The sequence below is a fragment of the Paramisgurnus dabryanus genome, chromosome 22, assembly GCF_030506205.2.
Source record: "Paramisgurnus dabryanus chromosome 22, PD_genome_1.1, whole genome shotgun sequence".
In the NCBI taxonomy this organism is placed as follows: Eukaryota; Metazoa; Chordata; class Actinopteri; order Cypriniformes; family Cobitidae; genus Paramisgurnus; species Paramisgurnus dabryanus.
The window spans coordinates 2,832,564-2,853,528 of NC_133358.1; the positions used below are offsets into that span (position 1 = coordinate 2,832,564).

General features: G+C 38.2%; 1 protein-coding gene across 3 annotated transcripts in view; it reads right to left on the reverse strand.

Moving 5' to 3' along the window:
- Positions 1–20,618, reverse strand: part of mak (male germ cell-associated kinase) — a 63,018-nt gene extending 42,400 nt beyond the window's left edge. For all 3 annotated transcript variants that reach the window (XM_065287990.2, XM_065287989.2, XM_065287991.2), the window contains exons 1-3: positions 20,443–20,618; positions 10,028–10,252; positions 4,377–4,431 (exon numbers count right to left, since the gene is read on the reverse strand). In XM_065287990.2, coding sequence (XP_065144062.1) covers positions 4,377–4,431; positions 10,028–10,128 — 156 coding nt within the window. In that variant the 5' untranslated portion in view covers positions 10,129–10,252; positions 20,443–20,618. The remainder of the gene's footprint in view (positions 1–4,376; positions 4,432–10,027; positions 10,253–20,442) is intronic.
- Between the last annotated feature and the right edge of the window lie 347 nt (positions 20,619–20,965).

Genomic DNA, 20,965 nt, shown 5'->3' on the forward strand with positions numbered 1-20,965 from the left:
CTCACTCCAAACTTTTGGTAAAACTTTAGAAGCAAAAGCAGGGCTCTCATTTAGTTTTTTTGCAGGGTTTCCCTGGTATGTTTAATTGCTTTCTTTTCTTTGGTTGATACCTTAATCATTTTAATTTTAAAATCATTTGATTTTTTAACCCAATTGTTTTAGTTGATTTCCTTTTTTCTTATTTCTTTCATTATTACTTGATTGTGAAGCCAAGAGCATTTTGTCAGCAAAATTTTGAGTTTTGTTTGTTTGACTTATGCAGACTCCAGACTCCTTTCATATACATACAAATATATTTGAAGCTGTGGAATTTTCTTGTGATTTACTCCACCCAGTGTAGTGAAAGCCTTTACTCAGTGCAATTTGGTCTTTTGAGCTGCATTATAAGTTTATTTATTTTTTTAGGGATGCACCGAAATGAAAACCGAAACCGAAACACCGAAATAGACTATTATGCCAATTATTAGTACAAATGCATTTATGGTTATATCACTGTGCACTTACTTTACTAGGGGTGTGTGACAGATCACAAAACTCACGGTTCAGATCACATTACAGTTTTTGAGGCACGGATCGGATTATTTTTCAGATCAGCAAAAAGGGGGTGGGGAAAATCTAATAACAAATAAAGAAATTACAAATATTTATAAAAAAGAACAAAGCTGCACATTAATAAGGGCTAACATTAGCATTAGGTACAGAAATCGAATTAAATGAGTCATAACACTGTCTTTATTGTATAAATTAAATATATTATTATTTTTAGAGCTATAGACTTAAGTAGGTTAATTGAGGTTACTGTCTCTTTAAATAAGCAGAGACTGGTTTCTGACTGTAATCTATACATACACTTAAGACATAAACAAATGTTTTTATTAAAAAAAGAATACTTTGGAGATAATTTTGTTTATATGTGCCCTGTCAATAACAGAAAGATTTTACGTTCACTTGTTTGCGTCTCACTCGTGTGTGCACTATTGAGGGCACTTAAACGCGCGCGCACACAGAGAACGAAGGCGAATCCCAAACAGCGCAGCATAAAAAACGTTACGTTGTTTTTCATTGCTTTATTCGGCACATGTATGTAAATGGACTATACAGTATGAGACACATTTGCGCGACTCTCTCTAAAGTTTACACATCAAGAGTTCTGATCTTTGAAGGGCGTACTCACTGTGATAATCAAGTCTGGACCGGACACAACCGCATGTGTCTCTGTGCGTACTTTAGTGCCTTTTTGCAGTTAAATACATCCACGACACATACATGTTGCTTCAGACAAGCACGTGCAGGTCGCGGTTTCTGTTTGCGTCATCACAACATTTCGGCTGTATTGTTTCGGTGATAAAAGTCTTTCGGCCGAAAGCGGAAAATGCTCTTTTGGGCCATTTGCGGCCGAAAATTTTCGGTGGCCGAATATTCGGTGCATCCCTAATTTTTATTTTATTTGACAATTTCCTCTGTTTGTAAACTTTCTTTGCTTACGGCGCTCATTCAAGGCAAAGCGCTTGCATCCAGTGAAATTATTGGTTATTTAATTAATTTCCCTTTGTTTTGGCAGGATCTGTGGACAGACGAGTGGCTCTGTGGTGGTGGTGGTGTGTCCTTCACCGTTTGTTGTGGTCTTCACTGACACCAGTCTGTGTGTGCTAATGTGTTCACCTGATTGTAGTGATTTATTTAATTCTGCTATATGAGACTGCCCTGTTGCCCCAGCTCCTTTGCCCACAACAGAAGTGTGTTTTATGTGTGAAATGAGTGGCCATTTTTAATATTTGTAAAATTCAAATAAAAATGTTTTTGTACCATTATTTCTGTCTCTGAATCCTGGCGATTTGAACCTGTGCGTACCTCTAGGGGGCACTTGTTCATTATTTTGTTAAATTTCCAAAGTGGAATAGTCGAAAATTAATTCTATATTGGCTGTTACAAAAGTTGCTTATGCTTAATTGAGTTTCGTCTGAAAACAAGACAAAAATACTAAGAAAATGTTTTCTTGAAAATCACTTTTTTGCAGTAAATGTAGTAATATAGTGCTTTTTACAATTTTGCATTGTTAAAAAAGAAGCTTTACATGGAATAAACAAAAATTTAAAAAGGGTGTACTCACACTATGGGTGCTGTTTGACAAAGTACAGTTTATTTGGCTAGTGCAATGGTTCTCAAATCCAGTCGGCCCCCCCCTCACAGAATGTTTTAGATGTCTCTTTATATGAAACACCTGATTACACTCATCAGTCCCCAGTCCCCAAACAAAACAAAACTGACACAATGGCAAAAGGTCGGAAGACCAAATCATATCCAGCAAGGAAATGTTTTTCGTGTTGTTACATTAAAGGACAAGTTCTGTATTTTACACTTAAAGCCCTGTTTTCAGATTGTTTATGATGAAATAGAACGGTTTTGACTGAAATTTCGACATATGCGGGAACTGCCCCGATAATTTTCGGGTGTTTTTGTTTCACCTCCCACCTCTACAATGGGTGTATAGGTGCACTTGAACAATCCTTCCTAAAATGCATTAAACTTTCGTTTAAAAAGACGTGAAACTCACTGAGTGGTCAGGGGTGTTCACTGACATGCTCACACAAAAATCGCTGCAAAAGATGCTTTCCAACAGGTGTTTTACCATTCGTTGTAAACTTGTGGACCTATTTTTCCAAACGCCTCACACCCGTATATTCTTCCGCTGAGTCTTGAATAATAGACACTCCAGCCCAGTTGGTGGCGATAATCCGCCTTTGCCAATTGCAAGAATACAAACAACGTTCCCGGCGGCGGAGTAATACCTTACCTCACAGTACATCTAATACAAGTCAATGGAGTTGGAAAAAACTACAATAAAACCTGTTGGAATGCGTATTTTGCAGCGATTTTTGTGTGAGCATATCAGTGAACACCCCTGACCACTTGGTGAGTTTCTCGTCTTTTTAAACGAAAGTTTAATGCATTTTAGGAAGGATTGTTCCAGTGCACCTATAGACCCATTGTAGAGGTGGGAGGTGATACAATGAACACCCAAAATTTCTCGGGGCAGCATCATATGTCGAAATTTCAGTCAAAACCGTTCTATTTCATCATAAACAATCCGAAAAAGGGCTTTAAGTGTAAAATACCGAACTTGTCCTTTAACACTTTGTTTACAGTTTTGCGCTGCTTAGCCTGGTTTGGCAAACAACGCGTCCAATTCGCGAACTGACTCCTTTGAACAGATTCATTTTAATAAATGGTTTAAACAACAGATCTGTCCAACACTAAACCCACAAGACGTCACTGTCAGCACAATCAGTCACTCATAGCGCCTCAGAAATTAGAAAGTAAATGTGTTTAGAAAGATTTGCCCTAAATAACAGTCTAAACTAAAAAAACTTAGATGTTTACTATGTTAACTTTATGATGATTAAATAATTTATCAGGTCTACCAAAGAAGGATTTTATCCTTCAAAGCAATAAAAGCCATGGTAAAAAACTGATCAAAGAGCAAGAAATGATGACAGCCGAGTGTCAGGTAATATCTGTGTATGATAAATGCATGGTGCTGCGGATGTTATAAAATAAATTTTTTAAAATACTTTGGCTTAAATAGTGAAATTTTTGCATTTAAAATATCTGTTAGTGTTGAGGACATTTTGATTATTATGTACAAATAGAAAATCGGCCAAACATATCGGCCAAGAAAATTGGCGTCATATATCGGCCATCGGCTGCCCTGATTTCTAAATATTGGAATCGGCATGAGCCAGAGAAAAAACCATATCGGTCGACCTCTAATAGGCTCGTTATAGTCGTGCATAGGTCCTACGGCGTAGCCGCGACGGCGTAGGTTTCCGCGTCGGTTTTCATTTATACTTTTGCGTCGTCGTCCGCGTCGATGTGCAAACACACGCGCAAACCGCTGGTAGGCAGTATCCACGCGTGTAACCACGGTAGCATCGCGACCGTCAGAGAAAAAGAAGCTTGGCAAGTTAACCCACAAACGGAGAAGAAACAGCAACTTGTTGTGTATGATTTAAGAAGACCAGCAATGATGGAAGTAAATAAACAGTGACTTTTGTTGCAATTCGAGTTAAAACACTCCTCAACTTGGCTCATCTTTGTTTTCACCGTCGCAAACGGAAATACCTATGACTTAGTTTTTTTTACCTGACGGGAGGGCCGTAGCTACGGGGTAGAACCTACGCACGACTATAAATCAGGCTTAATTCTGATTCATAAGGAATATAACAAAGAAATGTGTGGATATTAACAATTATAGGGTGGCTGTGTATAAGGACACACATTTATGTTCAAACACTATGTAAAAGAAACTTTTGCAAGTTCTCTTTATAGAATAATGCATTTCATGTTAAATTTGTCATGTAAAAGGCAGTTCTTACCTTGACCTCCCTCAGATTAATGCACTCCTCCCAGGAGTAGAACTTCCTCTTCATTCTGTGAAAAACAATGACTAAACTCATCTCCATAGTTTCTTTACCAACAAACAACTCGCATAAATCAGTCCATCATCTGAATTTACTACCCTATTATTAATAGAACAATACTTCTACATCTGTTCATGTCACTGAGCATTAGTTTTGTTGACCTTAGAACATTTAGGTCCTAGATCAGAAACTGGGATGGAGTCTATATTAGGACATTTTATTTCAATTTGCTTCCTTTCCCAAAGTCTCATATTGGCATATCCATGAGGAATTATGTAAGAGTGAGAGCAGCTGTTAGTGAGACACAGGCTTGGCCACTTTCACCCGAGTATCACTTTGCATAGTAACTACTTGTTGGTCACTATATCTCAGGGACGCATTTATAATTTACATCACCTGCTGCCACTCAAACAGCAGACGTGTGTGTGTGTGTGTACCTGGTAATTATCACGTTGTGGGGACCAATTGTCCCCATAAAGATAGGAAACCTGTATTTTTGAAAATGTGAAGTAGCAGAAAGTTTTCTGTGATGGTTGGGGTTAGGGTTTGGGGAAGGGAATAGAATTTACAGTTTGTACAGCATAAAAACCATTACATCTATAGAATGTCCCCACAAAACATGGAAACCTGTGTGTGTGTGTGTGTGTGTGCGTGCGTGCGTGCGTTGAATGAACCCCTTCTCAGGTACATCCTTAAGGAAAGCCTGGGTAGAATTGTTACAAGAACTACCACACGAGAAGGCAGACCAAAGATATAAAATGACAGTATCAAATCTGAGAAACCGGTTTATTGTCTCCGGCTTTTTATGTCAAGAATTTGAGACATATTATGCTGCGTTTACACCAGCCGTGGTACAGGCGGCAAGCGATTTACATGTTAAGTCAATGCAAAGACGCAATTAGGCATCCACGTGTTCCGCACAAACCGCTGTTCTCTCTGTCCGACTCTGGCTGGATTTAATTTCTCAACAAAACTTGTGCATGTCTATCGATCTATAACAAATTAAACCTCTAAACAGTTTACATTCTTAACTTGAATGCAGATTTTAGATTAATATTAGCCACCAATCATTCCCTTTAACTCTGTTGTTACGTCACAGCAAGATTACTATAGCTTGAAAAATTTTAAATGCTAAGGAGAGAAGATAAAAAGAACACAAAGATTTCCTTTGTAAGCTGCCTTACAAACTTATGTGGTGAATTTAGATTTGCCAGCATAACAGAAGACTTATAGTTTTCAGAAAGAGTGCCTGAAAGACTTTGAGTGGCTCAGCATCATCTGCCACAAAGAAAAGTGAAATATTAACTCATGATGTGCTAACCCAGCTAGATGAAGCTGTGCGTAAGGCATCATGTGTAGGCTTAGTTGTGGATGAGTCCACTGACTTGTGTGACAATGATCCGCCGTAGGTGTATGTCAGGTTTTACAACACAGAGCAGAAAGCATACTGTGAAGATTTGTTAGGTGCAACGCCCCTTCAGACCAGTACAAGAGGAGAAGACCTCTAACTGGCTATTAAGGAGATGTTAACCACTGATGGAGCCTCTGCTATGATAGAGAGAGGGAAAGGAGCTGTAGCAAGACTGAAAGAGGACAAACATGAGCTCATAGCTTACCACTGCATCATCCACCAATCTGTCCTCTGCGCCTCCTTGTTAGAAGAACATGCTGAGGTGATGAATACAAATGATGAAAATAAATTATTAATTTTCTTAGGGCATCTTCTTCCTACCGGCATTGCATGCTTAGGGAATTTCTCAGAGAAGTTGATGCTAATGCTGATGATCTTTTGCTGCACAACAATGTGAGATGGCTCAGCAAAGGGGACCTTTGGTCCATCAGGATGGAAGTAGCATTTGGCAGAGCTAAGAAGTCAAAAGGCAACCCAGTTTTCTATCTTTTTAGAACATGAGAAACAGATGGATAATGTGGTCTTGGCTGAAATCACTTTACATCTGAATGAACTAAATTTGAAGCAACAGGGCAAAAACAATGTGATTTGTGAATTAATGACTGTTGTCTGCTCCTTTCAGAGAAAACTTGAGGTGTTCAAGCAAGACCTGCAGAGTGACTGTGCACACTTCCCAGCAGTGCAGGAACAGGTTCAAGTACAGAGAGATGTGTCTTCTTTTGTTGACTTTATTGATAAGCTGAAAAAAATTCAGCAACCGTTTGGACAGCTTCAGCTTTGGAAAGCAGCTTACCATGTTCATTCAGAACCCATTTCTCATCACAGATCTCAGGGGGTTCTCAAAGAAAATCACACATCACTTTAAATGGCTAAATGCTGGGTCTCTCTAGATGCAATTGATCGATCTCCAAGCAGATGTAGCCCTGAAAGAGCACTTTGTAAGAACAGACCCATCCACTTTCTGGCTCCAACTGGTCCCTGAGACAGCTTTCCCAGGTCTGAGAAAAGTAACCCTATAAATCTTGACCATGTTTGGCACTACATACAACTCTGAGGCAGCTTTCTCTACAATGGACTTAATCAAAACTAAATATTGTTCCAGGCTCACCAATGAGCACCTTCACATGTGTATAAGAATGGCCCTGACTCCATTCAAGCCCAGGTTTAAAATCCTGACAAGCCAAGCTAGAGCTCAATTCTCTCACTGAGCAAATTATGTGGGAGTGGGATATAAGAGGGGAAGAAAGTGATTCTTTAAAACGTTTAATTGTTAAGATGTGTTGAGATTTATTAAATGTAAAATTGGTTGAGACTGTTGAGTCAAGATAAGAAAGCTTTTCCTCCCTTTTGTTTTTCTGAAGTTAAGCACTTAATTTGAACATACACAATTTTTACATTTTATTGAAATTCTCTTATCTTATTTTGAAATGTAGCCCTACTTTGATGTATTTAAAGGGCGTGTTGCAGGTTAACCACCACTGTTGATTAATGGGTACATAAATCACTCAAAATATGTATATCATTTTTAAAATGTCTCAAAAAAGGTCTTAAAGACCCTTTTTTTAAATGTTTTTGGTATTAACGGTTTTTTTAAGCAATTCGCCGATGATATCACGTTGGGTAGAAGTAGATGAAAGCCTCAGCCAGAGCCATAGAGATAGATGAGACATTTATTGCCGTTTTATTAATACTTACGTTTATAATATGGAAATCATATATACATAATAGGAAATATATAATGTGGTATACTGCAAAGTTACCCTGCTAATTATTATTTATGATATATGTGGAGATAAATAAAACTAGTGATGCACCGATGTATCGGCCGATTTTTAATGAATTTGAAACCATCGGCATATCGGCAATAGCACGAGAAAAACAATCAGTATCGGCCTATTAATTAACTGCAGAAAGAAATCCATTATATGTAAAAAAAACCGAGTTAATGTTGTTAATAAAATAAATGCTGAATAGCAAAAACCGCCTTTGAAGGTTGTCATGCTGTCTTATTATATTTGTTTTAGCTTAATTTGTGTCTCTCTTATTATGTTGGTCAGTTGAATGTTAATTAGATCAAATCCATGTTCAGTAAAAATAATTTGATGCAGAAATAAACTAGCAAATAGACCAACTGTATAGTATTGTATACACGTGTTTAATATCGGTATCAGCATCGTTATTGGACAGAAGTTGTCTGTTTAAATCGGTATCGGCCCAAAAAAATCCTATCAGTGCATCCCTAAATAAAACTTAGCAAATCTGCTGATTCAATCCATTCATGTCCTGACCACCAGGCTAGAGAGTTTTAAACATCCTTAATCCACACTTACTAGTCTATCATATAATATCTAAAATATATTTTTATGTGAAATAAAAGGAAGTTTTTTTATATTGTTTATGCGATCATTACGAATCACACAATCATTTTATACACAGAAGCAGTGGTCAGCAGCTGCAGCGGGCTTGAATCCGACCGCATACTGCAATAAACAGGCGTTCGGCGGCATTTTACATCAAAGGATGACAGGCTAGAAACCAATCACTGATCCCCGTATTTTTATAAATCCTGGACATGATTGGACCGGCCGAACGGGTTGAGCACTTTTATATTTGTTGAGCTGTGTCTACCAAAAAGTCCTGCCATCCAGCCATTTGTTCATGACCGCAAGCTGAAGCAAACTTGGATTCTGCAGCAAGACAATGATCCAAAACACACCAGCAAGTGCACCTACACTCTAAAAAAACAAACGGTGCTATATAGCACCAAAACAATTGCTTTGGATCGTAACGATAGAAGAACCATTTTAGTGCCATATAGAACCGGTGAAGAACCAGTGAAGCACCAGTGAAGCACCAGTGAAGCACCAGTGTAGAACCATATAGGGGCCATATAGCACCACATATGGTTCTACATAGCACTATATGGTTCTACACAGGTGCTTCACTGGTGCTTCACTGGTGCTTCACTGGTTCTTCACTGGTGCTATATGGCACTAAAAATGGTTCTTCTATCGTTACGATCCAAAGCAACTGTTTTGGTGCTATATAGCACCGTTTGTTTTTTAGAGTGTATGAATGGCTGAAGGAAAACTAAATACAGACTTTGGAGTGGTCTATTCAAAGTATGGACCTCAATCCTATTGACCTTAAAAAGGCGATTCATGCTCAAAAACCCTCCAATGTCACACGCATCTCATCAGTAAAGCCGGTTCCTTGATTAGTAGTAAATCGCCATCAGCTGCTTTCAGATGTATTGGTATTTACTACACAGAGCACAGAGTTCACCAATAGGCGAGGAAATATCACATTCATAATCGCTGATTAATCGCCTGTGATTTTAAATGTGATATTTCCCAGCTTGTCAGTGAACTATGGCTCTGTGTAGTAAATGTCGCTCAATCTTAAAGCAGCTGATGGCGATTTACTACTAATCAAGGAACCGGCTTTACTGACGTGATGGGTTTGACAATTGCATGCGATTAATCGGGCAGCCCTATATTTTAGATTTAATTTATCATATTTACAGCTCTTCTGTCAGCTTTTAAAAGCATTTAAAAATCACTCCGCACAATTCCACTGATTTTTCCTAAACATTTGTGCAGAAATAGCAATAAAGTTGGCAGATTCCATCTGGCCCTGCTAATTTTATTATGACCCACAGTTCAGCATTGTACTGTAGTTATAACCATCCATATTATTGTAGTACCATATAGTTTCAATTAAGTTCCTTCCAAGTTTGTTCTAGATCATTAGACATGATGTTAATGTGCCTTGGAAGTCAATGTAAAACCAGTATTCTTAAAACAAGCTACCTTTGGTTTTAGATAAAGTCTAAAAGTAGAGCTGGGAAAAAAAAAATCGCCTAATATTCTCATGCTTGTCTCATCAGTAAAGCCGGTTCGGTGATTAGTAGTGAATCGCCATCACCTGCTTTCAGATGGAGCGGCATTTACTACACAGAGCTGTATTTTACCAAGAAGCTAGGTAAAATCGCGTTCATAATCGAAGACGATAGAACACGGTTTTGCCTAGCTTTCAGTGAAATACAGCTCTGTGTAGTAAATGCCACTCCATCTGAAAGCAGGTGATAGCGGTTTACAATGAATCACCAAAATCGCTTTACTGATGAGAGACACATGAGAATCAAAGAATCACAGAATTTTTTTTGCCAGCTCTATCTAAAAGTTTTACGCACCTCTTGATGGCCACTAGTTCTCCAGACTCATTGCTTTTCCCCATTAGGACGCTGCCATAGGTCCCATCGCCTAGCTGCTTGAGTGTTGTGTAGCGGTTCATCCTGAGAATCACAGTACTGACAGACAGCCCTCTCGTGCTCGGATCCCTTACTCTCTCATTCCTGTCCTGTTGATGATCTTAAGAGAAGTCAAGCAATGAACTCCTCTCCATCCCACTGTTGGCACTAAAAAGGGGAAAAATTATTTAACATTGTTTTCTGTGAAAGAGCGTGAAACAAAGGGTCTTACCCTTCACTGCTGGTGGGAATGGACCTGACAGAACTCAAAAAAATATGAAAATGGAGGGAAAAATTAACCATTTTATAACCATTACATTATAACGTACAATGAATGAAATTAGGAATAAAACAATATCAAATTGAATTGCGATTAAAAACTGACAATAATGAGAAGAGATTTTTACTCAATATGAATAAATCTAACAGTCTGATTGCGAGCATTTTCCACCATAAAAGGGAAAGAAATTAAAGCTCTGAGGAAAAAATATGAAAGTGAAGAGTTTAACATTTGTAGCATAACATAGTGCAGAGCCAACCAAAACCAGGGCTCTACACTAACTTTTTGCACTGGTTGCACTGGTGCACCTAACTTTTTTCTTAAAGGAGCATTTCACCCGTAGAAACATTCATCTTTATTGAAAGTGTGTCATATCTGTAGTCGAAATGTAACATACATTTAGAATTTGGTGCCTATTTGACCAAGAAAAGGGGTGTTTGTAGTCTCATCCCCTCAACAAAGATATTGGACTTCCTTCTTTCAATGATGCAAAATGATGATTTTTTTCATCATTGAAAGAAGGAAGTGCAACAATGAAATCTGTATTTCTCCTGTCTCAGCGGCAACTGAGGAAATGATGCATGACCATTCAAAAACATGCCTGGGGTTCTAACTATACAAAGCTTAATGCAAATGGGTGAAGTGTCCCTTTAAGTGCACCAGCACAAAAGTTAGGTGCACCCAAATTTTTGACTGCATTACATTTAACACCGCAGTTTTACAAGCGCCCATGGTGGTTAAATGTACAGAATATAAACTAACGTGTATTTAATAATTTTCATTCTATGATTCTCTTTTCCCTCACAGCCATTTGCTTTTATGTTTGTTCTAAAATCTATTTCCTAAAAATACTTTTATTAAATTGCTTTGTTCCCATCTTTCATTTTAGTTTTAATGTTGTGTGCAGGATTTGCCATTGCTGGTAACACAAAATAAGAAGTTATATATATATGTAGAACAACATGTAAGTGAAAACATAACTCCCCAGTCATACGAGATGCATAGCTAATAGTAGAGAAAACAAAGACTGAAAACTTCAGACTGAAAGTTTGTTGGCTAATGATGATTTTCTACAAGACAATGCAGTGATTATAAGGTGGTGTTATTCCTTAGGTTAATATCTGGTTAATGAGTACAAGAGCACATAATGGACTTATTTAACTTATTTATTTGGCATTAGAGAATTCAGTATTGATGAGATATTAGTTGATATAGTGGTAATAGGAAAAGGTGTTTCAGTGTTTCATGTATTTAGGCTTTCTTCTCTTGCGCAAACTCGCTCTGTTTTACGCACACACATTTTGGCTCCCTCTCTCGTGCGCACAGACTCGGTTATGAACGGTTATGGTGTTCCTGATTCACAACCTGTCAATGTTTTTCATCGCTAAAAGGGAGTTTGGGAACTTACAGCAAAGCACAAAAGACAACAGGTTTACTCGAGACAGCGCAAGCTAGCATGTAGGGCTGAAACGATTCATCGAGTTACTCGATTTAATCGATTCAAAAAATTCCTCGAGGCAAAAATTCTGCCTCGAAGCCTCGTTAAATTCCTATGACGCGCACTACACGCGCCGAGATCTGATTCACACGGACCGTTGTTCAATGTTCAGGAAGCACATCATAGCGCGTGGTACATTTTGAATTTAGTTGGCGCGATGGCGGAGCGAATATGTCCATAAACGGCAGAGAGAGACTGTCTAAAGTTTGGGATCAATTACATTATCATTACATTCAGCATCTGAACTGAAAACATCCACTGCTGTTTCACCAAGCGTCGATGAAACAAGGTAACATAGCTTTCGCTGATTTTAATCCCATACTGTATTTGTAGCGGTTTGACTAGATATGATGTTTAGCTTTGATGTTTTCGTATTCACGTTCAATTGCTTAAAAAAGAACCCCTTCACAAACACGCATGCACTTTACAGGTGTGTGTACAAAAAAAACGGCTCCACAGTGCAATCATTTATGGGCAACTTGTAATCTGACATATTTTGTTCCATTATAATAATCTCTGTTTTATTGGAGTTTAGCATAAGTTATTCTCTCTCACGCGAGTCAGACCGATCGCGCAGTGCATCATATGCTTAAACTTTTATGTAGCCATGCAACAATAATTTCAGCATGCATTCACTGTATACAGCGGGACGTGATGTCGTAACGCGTTTTTTTCGAACGGATTCTTAACCTAAAATGCACTGCAATGCAAGTGATGCAAACCAAATGCAGCGTTCTATTGAAAAGGAATGTATGTTTTTCTGCCGTACCAAAATGCAATGAAGCAACTGAACGTCTGACTGGGGTGTCACTCTTCCTCAAGCACAGCACGCGTGCACACAGAAACACAGGTGCACGTGCGCGCGCACACACACAGGTTGTTACCATAGCAAATAGGCTCACCCCAGAAATGATATATTACATGTTAGTAGCCTAATGGTAAATGCTGCAGGTGTAGAAATGTACATAAACCAGATATTTACTTTGATGTCAGTGCTAGATTACAGCATGAAACCTGTTATGCATATTAATAAATTAAAGTGCTTAATTGTTGGCACTGGCACTTAATTTAATAATAAATAAAATAAATATAATAAATAATAAATTAATAGGCTTATTTTTTGGAGCCAAATACCTCAGTTTTTTTTAGAAATAAAAGCCAAATGCTTGAACATTTTACAGCCACGTCATTTTCGTTATGCATTATTTGTTTTGGTTGTTTAAAAACACAAACAAAATTTTTATCCGATTACTCGATTAATCGATCGATTCAGTGCTAGATTAATCGATTACAAAAAGAATCGATAGCTGCAGCCCTACTAGCATGAGGGTAAAGCTAATTTTTTACATTACAGCGATGACGCTGGTAGTGACGATTCTCTCAGACCAATCAGAGATCTACAGTGTTTTCATGTCACGTTTTGGTATTAGCTTGGGTCGCTTGGAACCCCAACTGAGGTGGTACTAAAAAAAGTATCGGGTCCGACGTACTGCAACCAGTGGAGAAGCTCCCGAAAGTAAGCTGACCCGACCCAAACCGTGGGGAACTTTGCAATGGAAAAGCACCTTAAGTAACCTAAGCATTGTTTAACGCTGTGACGAGCACCCACCGACAGAGAAAGAATTGGGGGCCTATGAACACGCACGTTTGTTAAGAACTGTATATCTGATCATTGTTTGCACTAATTTATTTCAAAATATATGTATGCATTATGTAAAAGACCTATATGCATCAATGTGCACTTGCACATACGTGCGTGCACGCACCCCCCCCACACCCACAGACACAATCTATAACCACAGCACCACCACAGTGAATTTGTGCATTACCATTGCGGTGGTAAAAAAAAATGCCAGGGACTTACTGAATTGATTGTTTTGTTAAATTGAAAATCAATTAAAATAAAAGAATACATTTTTTACCCAGCCCTAGTATTAAACAATGTTAATATGAACCTTCTGTTTTCTTTGTCAAATTGGCTCTTGATTGTTTTAAAAATAAGCAATTTTAACTTGTTTTCATGAGCTTCTATAACCCATTTTTCTCAAAAGAAATGGACAAAAAAAATAAACATTTTATAGCATCAGATGACAGTTAAAGGTGGGGTGCATCATCTCTTAAAGCCAATGTTGACATTTGAAATCACCTAAACAAACACGCCCCTACCTCTAAATGAATCTGGACTAGGGCTGCACGATTAATTGAAAAATAACCGAAATTCAGAAACTTTAACCGACCTTATTTTATCATGTCAGTAGGCCTGGGGCGGTAACCGGATTACCGCCATACCGCGGTCATGTGACCCATGCCGCGGGTCTGAGTTCATCACCGTCATAACCGCAAAAAAAAACCAAAAAAACACTTGAAATATTGGTCTGCACTTGTGTGTATATGTGGGGATGTTATACACGCAGCTTGTTAACAACCGAAACTTATTAACTGAACATTAACTGATATGATTTTAATATTAAATTGTCATTGAGTAGAAATACAGGTGACGTTGTCTGTCACTCGTTAAAAGTAATACAAACATTTTATCTAATTTGAACGTGCAAACAACCGCAACAGATCAACAACAGAATCAGGTTTCATGCATTATCAAATTTTCACGCAACATAAAGAGCATGCTATCAGTCCAAGGATTAATATCCAAAGAGGTTAGATTGTCTCTTTTTTCATCTAGCCTCAGTGTTTCCGCTATATACATTCAACCGTGGCGGCCCGCCACTCATAAAACATCCCCGCCACGCCTGCGGTTGTGGATAGAAGGGATACAGCAAACGAAATCTCGTTGGATGAGCACTGTTTTATCCTAATCCTTTAACCAAACCCAACTCTAAACACAAAATTTCACACGATTGTAGGATGTATTTGTATCTAATTTAGCCAGAACCGCTGTTTTCATCCTAATAATCCTACCTCCAAATCTAATCCGTAACTTTTCGGCATTTGCTGTATCCCTTCTAGACAAAACCCACAGCGGGAGCTCGCAAAAAAGCTACTGCGAGACTGGCTGTCTTGAAATAAATTCCTTTCTGGATTTGCGTTGTTCACTCATTTATAAATAAATCTCCTAAAATATCATAATTTCCTCCATGGGTTTAGTTTCATGCACAAATAGATTTAAATCAACAGAGGATTATTAAGCTACGTTTCTGTTTTGAGAAATAATAATAAAATAAATAAGCCTATACGAAATATGTTGCACTTAAATAATTATTAAATTGACAAAACGAATAAAAAAGTATTTGAGTTTCTGTTCTTTTTTTGTGACGCGCTCTAAAACCAAACCAGCAGAAAGCACGTCATGTTTTTAATGATTATAAATAAGCACAAGGTTTTCTCCTTATTGTGAGTTTACAAAAATAAAAATACATCATTTGAAGTTGCGAATGTTGTTTTACTTTTATCTTTATGACTATAAATTTAGGGTGATTTAAGCTGCAAGGTCATCACGCATATGATGTTCACCGGCGCATATCTACACCAACACAGCGCAGGGCTGCGAGAAAAGACATAATTAAACTTTTGATTTAACATATTACGAGTTTTTGGACATTCATTTGGAATCACTGTACTCATATTATCAACTTATCTGGCCATTAGTTATTCAGTATAGGCTATAAGCGCAGCGCACTGCTGAGCGCTCAGCTGTCAGTCAATCGTCTGTGCTTTAGATCGACACTCACAAAGTTTCACATTAAATGATAAGATATTTGTCCAAAAACAAAAGGCTAAATACTGAATACTACTTATATGCGACTGCAAGACATTAATAGTCGAATCTGTTTGTAAGGAAACTTACATTATTCCCGTGGAAGAGAAGAACGTTGGTAATAGAAACTTGAGGCAGACGGTGAGACTGTTTTATCTGTTTTCAGACGAAACAGCAGGGTCGGGGTACCCGCGGGTGAACCGCATAATATTTGATCTAACGGGTGTAATAGGCTATTCGCGTGTCATTTGTGTTGTAGATGCAGGTCGGGACTCAATAGACAAGATTAAATGCGGGTCTAACATCCAAGACCAAAATTCGACTCGTTTTTAAATGACCCGTGCTTATTTGTGTTTAAGATCTGTCTGAAGACCGGTAAAGGTTTATATTTAACTGCGCGATTTGCGGTGTGACCGGCTCGGGGTCACAGTCTTTATGTCAAATGGTACGGGTGTGAAATAAAATTGCTGCTGATGTCGGATAACTGGTCGGTTGTTCTGTCAATCACAGCGGTGCGGATTATCAAACAGGACTGCATGACTTTGTAACAGCTCTGTACGCTAAACACGAGGACGAACTTGCAATGCACACTACATTAAAACTACAATGAAATATCCAAACTACTTACGCAGCTGTGTAACGTTTTTTTAAGAAAATACAGTTTAGATCAAACATAGAAAAGCAATATGCTATAAATATAAGGAAAAGTAAATGACAGCGTGAAAATTATAAAAAAATACATGTTAGTTTACTGTAGCCTATATTCTACATTAATTTTTTTTTTTACATTTATAATCATCATGGGCGCCCCCTGCCGCCACAGCTGAAAAAAATCCTAGAGGAAACACTGAGCCTACAACAGTGGCCATTTCTAAAGCAGGACACATTTCAAAAAGTTTTGCTTTTGCGTCTTCTTTCTCTGTTTGTGGAAAAAGACAGATGTTTAGGTAAGGGTCGAGGACAGAAGCGTTCTGTACGAGCACGCGCAACAGAGGCGGACTGCCCGGGCGCGCGCGAGACAGACGGACCGCGTCATCTTGCGCACACATACGCGTCTCAGTGCAGCTTCCCAGCTATACTCAAGCACGGACACCTATGCAGTACAAGTGATTTCTCATACAAATGGTTATTTAACCAGACCATCAGGGCAGCAATAATTCGCGTCATTTACAGGCTATTCACAAATTAAGGATAGAAAAGTGGCAAAATGTCTGCAGGACGTGTGTACACGCACAATGCGTTAACATTTTTTTTAACTGATAATATTAATTGTTCAAGTTGTTGAATGTTGAAATTGAAGAAATGTGGGAGGAAATAATATTCACTTTACATGTTCCTTAAGTAATTTGCACATGTTTTGTATTGAAGATAAATAAATCATGCATGTTATTTAACTCGTTGTCTTGCCAATAAACCGCAAAACCGCAGGAATTTGTTGATTACCGACCGCGGTAAAAAAAATACAAACCGGCCCACCCCTACATGTCAGTTATTTTCGGTTATTAATCCTGTTAATACTTTCCCTTTAAAACATACTACTGCGTGTGAGGTTACGTGGCTCCGCCCCGTCCAGTCAGTAGTATAGAGACACATGGAGGAGAACTCAAACACTGTATTATTAACTGAGTAGTAATGGTGTCACGATTTCGATTTTAAATCGAAATCGATCGAAATTAAGTCACACCCTCGAACTTCGAATTAAAAAATGGGATTGTCGATGCTGCCACGCCCCCATGTCACATCCGGTCGGCTTGCCAAGCGGGGGGAAAAATCTCTGAGATTTATATTTTAAACACAAGGGAAGTATTGCTACAAATCTTTGAAATACATATCATAAACAGGATCACTACCTAGTAATCTGACTTCGGACAGAGCGCAGCTCTCTGCACGTGCACGAGAGTGAGAGAGCCGCCAAGATGCAGCGGGTTATATTTTAAACAAAATGGATAGTTTGCCTCAGCTCGCATGAAACACATAAAACTGAACAAATACGTAAGGATTACTACTTTAGTTTATGTTTAGACTTCGAACAGATGCAAGAGCGCGTGAACGTGAGACAGAGAGAAGCGCAGCTGCTTATGACGTGCTGGAATTATTTTAGATGTTAGGAATCCTAGACCCGCGCATTAAGTCCATGTGCGTGCAAGAAGGAATCCTACAAGCTTTCTTGCGTAAAGTGAAGCCCACAAAACCCCCATGCGAGGTAAAGCACGTAATGTGCATGTTAATGTGAAACTATAATAATAATAATAATAATAATAATAATAATAATAAATAATAATGACATAGCATTTTTATCTTTCAAAAAAAGGGGAAAAACATTGAGAATCGAATCAAATCGTGACCTTAGAATCGAAAATGTAATCGAATCAAGGATTTGGAGAATCGTGACACCCCTACTGAGCAGATCATCTAGTACCAAAGAAAAACGAAGTAGTTGCGCATGTGCGGGCCCCGTGATAAAACGGAATGCGCAATCGGGTTTTTACCGCAAATTTGCATGACGCGTAAAAGTTTTATTTCACCTTGCGCTCAGTTGAATATCTACCGATGAGTCTACGCAGCCCGGGTAAAGTCAACACCTCAGAACCGCGAGAAGACGCGGGCAAGCAGGTTTAATTAGACATGGCAGAGATGAGAGAGAGATAGAACGCGAGAACTTCTAATCTACATTAACACCAGAAACATTATAGATGAGAGTAAAGGTCTTAAATAGCAGTGCCCAGTTAAGGAAAACTGAATAGAAGACAAGAAACGTGTAAAGGATACAATGTGTATTACCCTGCCACTCAACTCATTATCTGGATATAACTTATTGTATATGTATGCATCTTATGGCTAGAATTAGTCATGTGGGTTGTATGAATCTTTGGATCATAATTTCCTATTCTGAAAGTTTCATCAATTGTGCATAATAACATGTATAAAAAATAAAAAGTATAAACTTGCAGTTAGGCTTGCCGCGATAGTCGTGAAACGGTGATAACCGGTGCTTCACCCTCTCACCGGTTAGATCACTTGCACCGCGACAGTGACGACACCGTCTTTCACCGTCGTTTTGATATTTTCGTGTAATTAAATAATTTAGTTTCGTTAGAGAGAGCAAACACTTTCAACTGAATGTGTCTGCTGAATGAATTCAGCAGAGCTGAACGTGCGTCACGTCACAGAGCAGCAGGTGTCAGATTTCATTTATTTCTGTCAGAGTTTGCGAGACAAGCTGACTGACCAGATGATGACAGAAGAAAAGCTGTGTGCTTACTCGTTTTTGTTATAATATACATACATGATGTTTAATATAAGCGAGATAATTTTGTTGTTGTGTTTTTCAATAAGAAAAATAATAAACCCATCATTCAAGCAGCGCTTTATGGAAAAGTAGCTGGTTGCTCTGCTTGGGACTGGCGGGTTCTGTGAGAATTACCTGCACACATTGACTCAAGCACTTAATTAAACCAGCTGTTGCACTCACATTGCACGCAAATTCATACGTGATTTAACGCAGCGTACGCAAGCACTGCATTTAAACAGTTGCGTAATTCAAAAGTGAAAGTAAAATGTGCACATCTGCATGCGCATTTATAAGCCCCTCCCACCCGGTGAAACCGGGATCACCGGGTTTGTGACGTGCCGATTAACCGGTGGGAAAATTCTGTCACCGCGGCAACCCTACTTGCAGTATACAGTAAACTAAAATGTGACTGTTGTAATGTTCAATAAATAACCTTAACAACTAATACTTTCCTCTTCACTTAATTCTTTTAGAATCACAAAGATAACAACAAATGCCCCTTCAATAGAAAAATATATCCCACCTTTAATATCTGAGCATATTTAAAATACAAACCTTGCCAGTGAACTATGAGGCAAAAAATAATAATAATCGCTCATTAATCGTAACCGATGTCAAATGTTAAATTAACCGAGATTTCGATTTTAGGTCAAATCGTTCAGCCCTAATCTGGACCTTCTTTTGATAGACCTGCCCCACACATACACAACCCAGGCAATTATGTTGGTTAGTAGACACGCCCCTTACTGCTGATTGGCTACAAGTGTGTTTTGGTACTCGGCCCAACTTTTTCAAAAATCATGCACCCCGCCTTTAAAGATCTTGACAGAGCGTTTAAACGCAATAAAGGCAAAAACACATCCTGGTCATATCAGTTCATTCCAGTTGTAACAACACATCGTGAACATACAGTAAAAGACCTTACATTTAGTTCAGTGCATTACAAAATATGACACCAATGGTGTTTAAGTAATGCATCAACAGAGAGCAAACACAAAGAGTGTAACTTAGTTCTCCACCAGTAATCCGATTTAAGAGGTATTAGAGGGTCTGAGACGACACATGTAGCCAAGATGGCTTTCTTGGTCACTTAATAGGCTAAACACGTGCAAATCAACATTTGGACATGTAAATAAATGGAGAGAAAAAAAACATATAATTGACTGTTTTTTTACTATTTTGTACATAAAAACCCTCTAACGTTATGAACACGCTATAAAATATAACGGATTTATTTATTACATTCACTTACGACTGAATAAAGATTTAAATTAAAACTAAATCAATGAGTGAAATCCAATTTTGATGCTCTGACTTTCACAGACAGCTTCAATACAGTAAGTTAACGTTATCCGTGTTAATAGCTTGTGAGTTTTAATATGGAGAGTTATTCTCCCACATAGATAATCTTTTAAAACAACATATTAAATACAGACATTTTAAATCATTACACTGACATTATTGAACACTAATGCTATTCCTCGGTATTTATCTAACGTTAACTAAGAAGTGTTTAGATCTGATTACTGGGCTTGACTCTGGCTGTTGTGCCTTTTCTCCATTTTAAACTCACCGTTGTGATGGCACGCTTTCCTAATCGTCGTTGTCTGGGTGTATAGATATGAATGATGTGTTTTAGAGAGATATAATTGTGAGTTTATCTATCTGCTAAAGAGGTGTTATCCATCCTCACCCTGGCAACAGACACTCGCAACACAGCCAACAACACAAAGCAAGCCGGAAGTCTTCTTCTACTTCTCTTATCTTTAATGGCGGTTGGCAAACCAGCTTTTGGTGCATTTTCGCCACCTACTGGGATGGAGTGTAAATACCTAGGATGATGGAAAGAAAAAACTTATATCTAAAAATAATAAAAATAATTTCTATAAATCCCTTACATTATGTGTATCAAACGTGTATCTCTGAAATACTTAAATAATATAGGGTATACATTTGATTGTACCTGTGCACTCTAAAATAAATATTTTATTGCTAATTGAATTTTCAATTCCTTTAGTTCTTCCACAAGTTGAGCTCGTTCATTATTATATTCTTGACAGTGAACAATCACATGCTCCACTGTTTTTGCCACCCCA